General features: G+C 46.5%; 1 protein-coding gene across 1 annotated transcript in view; it reads left to right on the forward strand.

The window, feature by feature from the left end:
- Gpr89a (G protein-coupled receptor 89A) overlaps positions 1–11226 on the forward strand; it is a 39273-nt gene that overhangs the window by 27231 nt on the left and 816 nt on the right. The window contains exons 9-13 of the mRNA XM_021656140.2: positions 768–856; positions 1563–1655; positions 7611–7706; positions 9504–9593; positions 10276–10341. Coding sequence (XP_021511815.1) covers positions 768–856; positions 1563–1655; positions 7611–7706; positions 9504–9593; positions 10276–10341 — 434 coding nt within the window. The remainder of the gene's footprint in view (positions 1–767; positions 857–1562; positions 1656–7610; positions 7707–9503; positions 9594–10275; positions 10342–11226) is intronic.

Below are 11226 nucleotides of genomic sequence, written 5' to 3' on the forward strand. Positions count from 1 at the left end.
ACAGAGGAAGGAAGATTTGAATTACTGCGACTGTCTTAATATCTTTATTACTTTAAAGATAATAAACACATAAAACCCCAAGTGTAGGTTAAGAACTACATCAACAAGATATCAAGATGCTTCTAGCACTCCGAGCTCCTGCTTCTTTAATGGGAGAGTAGTGGCACTCCTCTCAGAGGCACTGAGGGTGGCATCTGGCAGTGGAAGAATGGGCTCCGCTGCAGGCGGCTGGCACTGTGCATCTACGGCTGGTACATACGTGGAGCAAGCCCTTTACCTCTCTGAGCCTCTTTCCTTGTCTGAGAAATGGGTAGCAGCTGTCTCTTGGGATTGTGGGAAGTAAAAGAAGCTTCTGGAAGAACTAAAGGCGGCAGTTCCTAAAGCCCAGCCTGGTGGGGCTGGGACCACGGTGCCGGGTGCCTTTCCCTAACGGTGTCACTCGGGTAACGTAAAACTGCTGTATTGTGGGTCTTGGTGGCATACGCTGCTTGAGGCTGGGAGACTGAGTTTGACTTAAAAGATAAATAAACCAAAAAACAAGCCCGTGAAAGCAACTGTCTTAGACTCTGGCTGGCAGATGCTCATGGGGCGTTCCTTCACACCTCTGCCGGGCTGGGAATGCTGCACTGAAGCGGAGTACTGGCTGAGGTGGGAAATTAAAGACACAGGCAGTTCCCAATTCTGCCCTATAAGACAGCAAATCTTTTCTTCCCACCATTTCCTGAATTGTGTCTGCGATTTAAACCTTGATGCCCGCTTTCTGCCAGATCTGACTCTTATCCAACAGGAAGTAGATGCTTTGGAAGAACTAAGCAGACAGCTTTTTCTGGAAACAGCTGATCTGTATGCTACTAAGGTACAGAGCACAGAGACAGCTATGGTTTGCCCACATGGTTGAAGAGAGGATGAGACCTCAGGGCCTGTTGGTCCTCCGTGAGCAGGCAGTGCTTCTAGGTAGCCAACTGGCTTTACAAAAGAGGCTTACTGTTTATGGAATCACTCCTGTGGCTGGCAAAAGTCATTCCTGGAACCTGCTCAGCCAAAGAACAGGAGGGAGGCTGGCCACTCCATTTCCTGCTGAGCCTGGATGAAGGTGGTCTCCCCTGGCTATTACTGTCTTACAGATTAGCCCAGTCACAAAAGTGACGGGTACTTACCTTACTGGCGGCCTCCAGAGGCACACCTAAAATCCAGTATGATTTAAATACACAGACTACCCTAACCTTTTCTGAGCCTAAGTCCCCAGGTAGAGGGTAGAGGGTGCTTTTGGGGGCAGGCTTGAGCCCAACTGACCCTGAGTGAGTTGTTGAACCTCTGAGACCCAGTTTCTCAACTGTAAGGAGAAGGTTTGAACATATTCCTAAGAGTTGTGGAGACAGGAAGCTCACAGACGTGAGCTGCCCTGCCTCTGGCTGAAAGTCAGCACGCAGCACGGGTCGGCCCCTAGCAGCATCACTTTAATGTGTTAGCGTGTGTGTGTCACGTTGACTCCGCCTCGTAGGAACTCTTGCTGAAAATGTTTACCTTTTGCTAAAACCACGTTTGTGTTTGGTTTTCCTTAGGAAAGAATTGAATACTCCAAAACATTCAAGGGGAAATATTTTAACTTCCTGGGTTACTTTTTCTCTATTTACTGTGTCTGGAAAATTTTCATGGTATGTATGTTGTTATTATAATTATTGTTATTATTGTTTATTAGTAAATACTAATGAACCCAATTTAAAAAGTGTTCATTACTAACAGTGAGGTTATGTGTGAGCACAGGTTCGCATGTGGAGCTCGGGGAACAACTCTGAGGAGTCAGTTCTCCCCTTCCACTGTGTTGGGGCAGCTACAAGCTGAGGATGCCAAGCTGGCCGGCTTCAGGCAGTTCTCAGAATCCACTCCTATCTTGGCAGAGGAGTGCAGGGATTACAGATTCAGGGTGTCCTATCCAGCTTGGGGTTCTAGGATGAGACTTGAGTCCTCAGGCTTGCAAGCGGCAAGCACTTTCCCCCACTGAACGCTCTGGCCAGCAGCTGTGTTTTTAATGGCTGGAGTTGGGCGACTTTTCCCGGGAGTAGCATACATTGCACAGGCCTGACTAACACGTGAGCTCAGTTCCACATGGGGTTGAGTCAGCAGACAGCACTTCTATTTTTCAACCCCCTCCCGTGTGTGTGTGTGTGTGTGTGTGTGTGTGTGTGTGTGTGTTTACACTTCATATACACATGTGAGGACGTAAGAAGACTGGTGACAGAGCGTTATGAAAACACCTCTTCCATTCTAAGAGACTACAGCTGTGGTGGGCCTTACAGCCCAGTCAGGAATGCACCGCGAGATCACCTAAGACTGCTGACTTGCTTGCTTGAGCAGCTTTTAAGAGAACATTTAACAACGAGCCTTACTTGCTTTGAGTTTCCCGTGTAACCAGCTTTTATAAACTAAGCTAATGCATAGCTGCAGTCTTCATTGGTGCATTCTTCCCTGCCCCTGACCCAGAGAGCAATGCATGTGTGTTTGTATCTGTGCTGTGATAGTCATTTGTCGAAAGCAGCAAATAAGTTGAAAAGCATATGAAATGCATACTCACTGTATATGTTGAAAGCAACATAAAGAGACTGCTTGGTAACATTTGAGTGTTGCAGTTGTTGGAGTCAATAAAATGCAATTTCTTATAAATCTCTGTTAAAAGTTTCTGTAGAGAGCTGGGCACACCTTTAATCCCAACACTGAGAGGCAGAGACAAGCAAATCACTGTGAGTTCAAGACCAGCCTGGTCAAACAGGGAGTCAGGACAGCTAGGGCTACACAGAGAAACTCTGTCTCAAAAAATGAAGGGGGAAAAAGAAATTTTTGTAGAATATCCCCAATTCCTTTCCCATGTGAGGCTTTCTGTGCTGCTCAATAAATGCAGAGCAAAGACCTTGTTAGGGACAAGATAAAAGGCAGGCAGGCACAAATTCAGACTCCTACAAAGGGTAGACCAGAAACCATAAGCTACAGAGAGACGAAAGGCAAGGGAGAGAAGTGGAGAATTCAGACTCAGGCTGTCTAGGTTAAGTCACTCCGAGAAGTACTCTGATATCTTTCCTTAATGTGACACTGACAAAAATTGGGGTCTCTGAGTTTCTCACTGATGTGTTTGCAGAGGACTTTTATGAGTGTTCCCTTGTACTGAGACAGTCTCTTGTTTCTGCTGGTGTGTGTATCCAGACGATTCTCTGCCTCCCCTCCTGCAGGAGTGTTGGGCTCACAGCTGTGCACCACTGTATCCGACTTTTTACGTGAGCTCTCGGGTTTGAGCTCAGATGGTCAGGCTGTGCAGCCAAGAGGTTTTACAGCTGAGCCGTCTCACTGCCCTTGTCTTTTGTCGTACCCTCCTAATGCTTGTGAGGTCGTCTCTCTCTTCCTGATCTTGATAATTCACAGCTTTCCTCGTTTTCTTATTTCTTATTGGATCCATAGAGTGTTACTGATTTTTATCTTTTCAGAGATCCAGTTGGGGCTCATTAACGTTTTTCTGCTTCCTGTTTCACTGGTTTGTGTGCACCCTTCATTGCTCTCGTTTGTTGTTTGGAGTCAACTCTTATGATGAAAATGAAGGTCTTTAGAGATGTTTCCAACAAAGGTGTTCTTTGCTGTAAATGTCTTAGGTGCCATTTTGACTGCATTTCACTGTGGTGTACATCTGTCAATCCCAAATGCTTTCTGATTTTTCTCGATTTCTTCTCTGTCACAGTGCAGTTAGAAGTATGTGATAAAGTATCTAGGGGTTATGAATGTAGCTCATTTGGTAGAGTGCTTGCCTAGAATGCATAAAGCCCTGGGTTCAAGTCTCAGCATTGTGGGATCCATGTGTGGTGGCACATGCCTATGCATCCATGTAGAGGAATTTCAATCCAGCAACATGGCTCCTCTGGCAAGGGCTCACAACCAAAGCCCTAGGTCTACATGCTCCAGCCAGAATGTAGAGACGCCCTGGATTATGGCATGATCTGGCTCTAATACAGACACACCCTTAGTACACACCTTTAATCCCTAACAATGAAGGTAAGGTTCAAACATGGAAGTAGCCAAGTTTGAAAGTGTCTAATTGAAGGGCAAAGTGACAAACCAGAGAAAGATTTGACAGGATGATCCAGAGATAGGATACGCCCAACTCTGACAAGAACAGCACAAGAAGCAGGCTGCTCAAGAGCAGCTCAGGGAGAGAAGAGTAGTAGTGTGTGTGGCAGTGTGTACTGGGACAGGCTACAGAGAGAACAAGCTAGACACAGGTGAACACCGATTGAGGCAGAGAATGATAAGGAGCCATAAGATTAGAACATATTGCCAAAGTTAGGATGAGGCCAAGCAGAGCAATTGGCGAGAAGCCAAGAGAGGCCAGTTTGAATCAGTCATCTTGGAGAGGAGCCAGAACAACTGAGTTGAACCAGGCAAAGAGAGTTCAGGAAGAGCTAGAAAGGGTGAGCTTATTTAGCAGTAAGTCTCGGAGTCTGAAACATTCTAGGCCTAGGTTAGCAGAAGCAGGGCTAGAAGCTGAAGCCTTCAGCATTCAGGTTAGCAAAAATATTAGATTGTATGGAGGCTAGAAGCTTCTAGGCCTAGACCTAAGGACATATAGAACAGAGAAAGAAACACTCTAGGCTCAGCCCAAGCTGTGTACTCATACAGCTTGGGTATGGCTCTCATTTCATCCCCCCATCTGAGAAAATAACTTCCAGTAACTGGGAGGTGGAGGCAAGAGGATCAGAAAGAAGTTCATGGTCGACCTCAGTTACATACGTGAGCTCTAGACCATGAGCTACTTGAGACCCTACCTCCAAAAAGTATCTGGAGTTCTTCCAAATATCATTCTCTATTTGATTCCATGTACTAAGAACATATGGTTTGTAATTTGAATAGACAGTCAACTAAGCTCAGCATAGTGGGTGTTACCTTCCCCTGAGTAGAATGCCTTATTGACCATCTGTAGAACATTCCAGTCTTTATTGCCTAAAATGTTCCATAAATGGTGATCCACTGTATCATTAAGGTTTCCTTTTTCAATTTTCTGACTTTTTTCCTCTAGTTTTATTTATTTACATGTATGGGTATTTGGCTTGCACGTTGCACCACATGCATGCTTGTGCTCATGGGGGTCAGAAGAGGGTTTGGATCCCCTGCGACTGGAGTTACGGGAGGTTGTGAGCTGCCTGCTGTGGCGCTGAGGGCAGAACTTGGGTCTTCTGCAAGGCAGTAAGTGCTCTAGCTGCTGCCGTCTCTCCAGGCCCGGGCTTCTTAGTTTGTCAGTTATTAAGGGAACAAATCTAAGTCTCTGGATTTGGTTTGGTTTGGTTTTCCTATCAGTATTTGCTTATTGTATTTTTAGGGTCCATCTTTACTCCTTTTAGGGGGGTGTGTGCAGGTACCTGCGGAGCTGAGGGGCACTGGGCTCCTGCGGAGCTGAGGGGCACTGGGCTCCTGCGGAGCTGAGGGGCACTGGACTCCTGCGGAGCTGAGGGGCACTGGACTCCTGTGGAGCTGGAGTTGCAGGTGGTTGTGAGGCACTGACATAGTTTGAACACCAAACTTGGGTCCTCCGCAAGAGCAGCCAGCTTTCTCCACTTCTGAGCCTCTCCCCAGTGCTCTGCTTCCTCTACTTTGAAGCTTTGTTTTTGTTGTTGTTTATTTTTTGACCACCACTTTTTGGATTTTGGTTTGAGACAGGGTTTCACTGTGTAGCCGTGGCTGACTTAGAGCTCACTATGTAGACCAGACTGGCCTTTAACTCATAAAGACTTACCTGCCTCTGGCTTCCACGTGCTGGGATTGCAGGCATGTGCCACTACGGTCAGCTCTCATGCCTTTTGATTGCTCTTCTGATTGACTTGTCCTTGCAGACTGTGTGCGGTAGTGTGATGCTGTGACTATAGGTGTGCTGAGCAGTGATCACTTCAGGGGGAGGAGCTGTCACCGTCTGCTTCAGGTGCTCCTTCATCGCAATTCCTCTCTACGAGACATTTTGAGATGCATAATCATGGGTTCCACGGCAGCTTTTTATCAGCTGTACACGTCTAGAATCACTTCACGCCCTCTCTGTCTCTAACCGCGCTGGCAACGTCTCTGCTGTGAAGTGCTTATTTGATATTAATAGAGACACTTCACCTTTATCTGGTTAATGCTGCTATGAAATCTTTTCCCAGCCTTTTCCATTTGATCTGTTTGTATCTTTATGTTTAAAGTTCTTATAGACAACATACACTATGGTCAGGTTTTGGTTTTTTATTTTTAATTCAGTTTGACAGTCTGCCATTTAACTGCTGTGTTTAAACCACAGATTAACAGCCTGTGGTCCACAGAACACAGCTCCGCTTTGCCTTTGTTGTTGTATAAATCATTAATATTTACTATAGATAGATCTTTTAGTAACACTGCTGTTAATCCTAAACAGCTGTATAACCAAATCACCACACAGAGACAGGGTTTTATTTAATTAACCTAGATCACAATGCTGGGCAATAGTTGTTCCATCCTAAACCTCCAAGCCCACGTTGTTTCTACCATTCAGATTTCCCACATTATACTTGCTTTTTGTGATATATTAGGTCTGGTCAATTTCTCCATGTTGTTCCAAGACCGCTCCTCCAGTCTCTGCTCTCCCAGCTTCTGCTCTCTCTCTCTCTCTCCTCTGCCTCCCACATCTTCCTGTCCTCTGGCTCCTCCCCTCTCCCACCTATTCCTTCCTCTCCATTGATCAACATTGTGGCTGGTTGTTTTATTTTGGCATGTTTACACAAAGTTGAGACAGGTGATGCTTAGAATAAGTATCACAATGCAATGTCTGGGTTGAAACCAGAGAGTAGGGGAGAGAAATCAGCATTTGAATGAACAGGGTAAGGTGTATACATTCCAAAAGAACAGTATGCCAACACTTTGTAAATAAGGTTTTACTGGCACAGAGCCAAACCTATTCCTTTATTGTCATGGCTGCTGTCACATGACAGAGGTTGGGTTTGCTGACCCATGATTTAGACTCTTTACATTTAGTGGGTTGATGGCTAGATTTAAAGCTCCGTGTGGCTGTTGTCATGGCATTTGTCAAACCTCTTCTTACCTTCCTATTTTTTTAAACTGTGTCCACTGGGATTAATTGGGCGACTTTCATTCCGTGTGTTCTCGTTAGCTCAACAGCCACATTCCTTTGTCTGTGCTCTTACAGCGTTCACACTCTAACTTCATTTACCAGAATGTTAACTTCCTGACTTCTGAATCATGGAATGCATATGCTTTATTGCCCTTGGCTCTTTATAGAAAATAAATAGAGGCTTATTTGCCTGTGTATGTGAGTGGACAAAATAGATTTCCCATTCATGGTTTAGACTGGAAGGAGAATTAAATTGTATTTTGGCGAACATCAACCTGTAAGATAGGTTCATTAATTTGTGTGGAATCGTTTTAGCTTTTAATTAAATTTTCAATTACATTTGTTTTGTGTGTGTGTGTGTTCAGGCACATGTGACATGGGCATGTGTGGCAGTCAAAGGACACTGTACAGGGTTGCTTCTCTCCCTCCACCGTGTGGGTCCCAGCATCAGAGTCAGGCCTTCAGGCTTGGCAGGTTCTAATGTAAAGTTCTGTCTCTGCAGGCAACCATCAATATTGTTCTTGATCGAGTTGGGAAAACTGACCCTGTCACCAGAGGCATTGAGATCACCGTGAATTACCTGGGGATCCAGTTTGATGTAAGCCATTCTGGGTGTTGGTTTACGTTTCCTTCTGCTTTATCCAGCCACAGCCAGACACTCAGGTTTTAACTCCTGACATTTGTAAACAGCCAGGTTTAGCTTTCCTGTTGTCGAACCGTAGGCAGTGGCCAGTACTGAACTTTGTGAGCTTGCCCTTCTGCTGCAGCCCTCCTCAGCCTGCCCACAGCTAGCTACCACTGCCACTTCTCCGCAGATCTTTCTCCGCAGACTCAGTGACCTCTTCAAACTCACCACTCACCTTTGATCTACTGGTAGATCAGTGTTCTGAGATAGAGCAGAAATTATTTCTTCTGTAAGAAACAATCTTTACCAGTCAGGTTAGGTGGACTTGGACTAAAGTTGAATTGTTATCCATATACAAAGTAGGGTTTGTTTTTTAAATTGTTTCTCCCTATTTCATAACATCAGGCATAAACACACATTATCTCAAGTTCAGTGTCTTTATTCAGATTTTAGGTGTTTTCCAGATGACGTCATTCAGGCTGATGGTGTTGCGTCTCTCTGTCCTGGTGTGGACTTAGCTTCCTCTGAGCTGGGATGAGGGTGTGCATTGCCCAGGTCCCCCATCTCAGCGGAGCACGTCCCCATCTCAAGGGCAGCTAGATAAGTGAGCAGTCAAACTGAGCTGCAGTCCTGAAGGAACACCACGATGCTTTTGTTCTTTCTGAGGGTGTTACTGGATAGCATGGGGGGTCAGTCTGCTGCGTGGCTCCTCTTTACCTTGCTTTTCAATAAGGAGCTTTCGCTGAACTTGACACTTGAGCTGCCCTGGCTGGCACGTTCCCAGAATCTGCCCATCCCTAGCTCCCAGTGCTGGCGTGTCAGGCGCATGTGGCCATGCCCAGCTTTTACAGGAGTACTTGGAATTTCAGCTCAAGCACTCTTCACTGTCTGAGCCATCTCTCCAGCCCTTAAAGGACCATTGTTGATAGGTGGACAGCACGTTCTTTCTGCGTGTGACAGGGTGGCATCTTTTCCTTCAGGTCATGTAGTTCCAGCAGCCCATGTGCTTTATTATTGATGCCTGTGTGGTTTTCTCACTTAAAGTTCACCATGCTTTCTGGGCTCCCTGGGAGTAGGACCCTGAGGAGAGGAGGCAGTAAATCTCAGAACTCGAGGCCAACCTGGTCTACATAGCAAATTCTGGGCTAGGCAGGGCTACATAGTGAAATCCTGTCCCCAAAACAAATGTCTTCTTTACAGGGCTACATTGTTAGAAGTGAGGGCTCCCTTGTATCTGTTCCCGCTGGGATTCATCTCCTGCCCCCGTGTTTATGCTCCCGAATCCTGAATTAGACTTTTAGATGTTGCCGCAGCCCTGGCCTCACACACCTGAGCACGGTCAAGCCCAGGTTCCCAAAACTGCTTCTTCCTGTCACACAGTGCAGGGAGAAAGAGCTCCACTGTGTGTGGTTCAAGTGAAATTCACTGAGAACCCCTTCAACAAGCGTTCATTTGTGGCATTGAAAACATCAGGTTTCCCAGTGCTGGGTCCTCTCTTCCGAATCCCTCTGCCTGCCTCACGGTAGGCCCCCCTCACCAGCTGCGGGCTCTCGGGGATTAGTGTCCTCTCACTCCTGTCCTTGCCTTCTCTGACCCTTAGGACTCGATTCAGTGTGCTGACTAAGGGAGCCAATGCAGTCTTCCCATAGGCACCCCACCTATAGGTGCTTCCTTCAAAACTCAGCCAGGGGGCCAGCGTCAGCATAATTCACGGTAGCCCTGGGCGCTGCCCGGAAATGTAATGGCCTGTTCTTCCTGTTCTGGTGGCAGGTGAAGTTCTGGTCTCAACATATTTCCTTCATTCTGGTTGGGATAATCATTGTCACATCCATCAGAGGGCTGCTCATCACTCTCACCAAGGTATGTGTGTCACCACGTTTAAACTTAATACAACTCCCGAGTTAGATCCTCAGCAACAGCCTGACCAACTCAGATGACACAAAAAATAAAGACTTGAACTTCTCAGTAAGTTGTAGGTAAAGTATGACACCTACCAGCCACAGATACATTCCAAGGGGAATAAAGGGTCAATTCTTTTTGTTGATATGTCCTATCATCTAGGACCAAACTTGGCACATGGTATTCATCAGATACTTTAAAAAATGACGGAGACATTCAAGGTTCAAATGACTGAGAATCACGTGAGGAAGCTAAGGAAGTCGGGGAGCAGAGCACTTGGCTCTTTTCCAAGCACCATAAGGCAGGTCACATGGTGGGGAAGAGCGGCCTCTCTGCTAGAGGCCCAAACTGGCCCGAGCTCAGGGCCCCATGACAGCTGCAGGTGGCTGGGCTGGCACTAATGATGTCAAGGGCATCAGTTTCTGAAACTGAACAGCAGAGGGCTCCTTCGTTGTGTCACGTAAAGTCCCCCACCACCTCAGGTGGAAGCTGGTTTCACTTGAATTTTAAGTTGCTCTCTGTAGCCTGAACCTCCCGTGCTTTCTGCGCCATAAAAGAGATGCTATTAAAGGTCAGGCATAGAGTGTCGTTCCTGACAGCAGTCCTGCTGCACCTGTGCTCACCTCTCTCCCTTTCTTAACAGTTCTTTTATGCCATCTCCAGCAGCAAGTCCTCCAATGTCATTGTCCTGCTGTTAGCACAGATAATGGTAAGTTTATTGACCTACTTTTATGTCTACAAACGTTGGGGAGAGTTTTTGAGACAAGGTCTCATACAGTCCATGCTGGCCTCAAATTCTCTAGGTAGTAAACAGTGGCCTTGAACTCCTGATCTTTTTCTCTCTACTTCCCAAGTGCTGAAATTTCAGGTATGCACCACCACACCCAGCTTAGAAATGTTTGGGCTTTGGGTTTTTTTGGTTCCGTCAGGAGTTATGAGCTTGTGTGTATAAATCTGAGTCTAAAGAGGGTACCTGATCCCCTGGAATTGGAGTTATAGGCAGTTGTGAGCCACCCAGAGTGTGTGCTGGGAACCAGCCAGGTTACCTGCAAAAACTACCTGTACAAGTAACACTGAGCAGCCTCAGCCCAGAAGGGTTTTTACATGTTTAAGCTGGGCTGGTACAGTGGCCTCCTCAGGGCTGACAGGGTTGCCTCCAGGCCCGATGTCCTGAGTTCAGTACCCAGGCCCACACTGTGGAAGAGAGGAGCACCCACCCTGGCTAGTTGTCCTCGGATGTCACGCACACTGAGGAAGGTACCCACCTGTGCGCACAAACACTCCAAGAATTTATGTGTAGGAGTGCTTGGCCTACATGTAAGTATACACGCCACGTGTGTGCCTGATACCCACAGAGGCCAGGAAAGGGTGTTTAAACCCCACCACCAGGACTAGAGGTACAGAAGGTCGTGAGACACCCTGGGGTGTTGGTGATCAAACCTAAGTCCTCTGAAAAAGCAACCAGTCTTAACCCTTGCGCTATCTCCAGCCCCAATAAATCATTTTTTAAAAATAGTTTTAAAATTAAAGTTTGCCCTGGCCTGCACCACAAACCCTCAGAATAACTTGTGAATTGACTGGCTCAACTCCCCAG

The sequence above is a fragment of the Meriones unguiculatus genome, chromosome 10 (assembly GCF_030254825.1).
Source record: "Meriones unguiculatus strain TT.TT164.6M chromosome 10, Bangor_MerUng_6.1, whole genome shotgun sequence".
Taxonomy (NCBI): Eukaryota; Metazoa; Chordata; class Mammalia; order Rodentia; family Muridae; genus Meriones; species Meriones unguiculatus.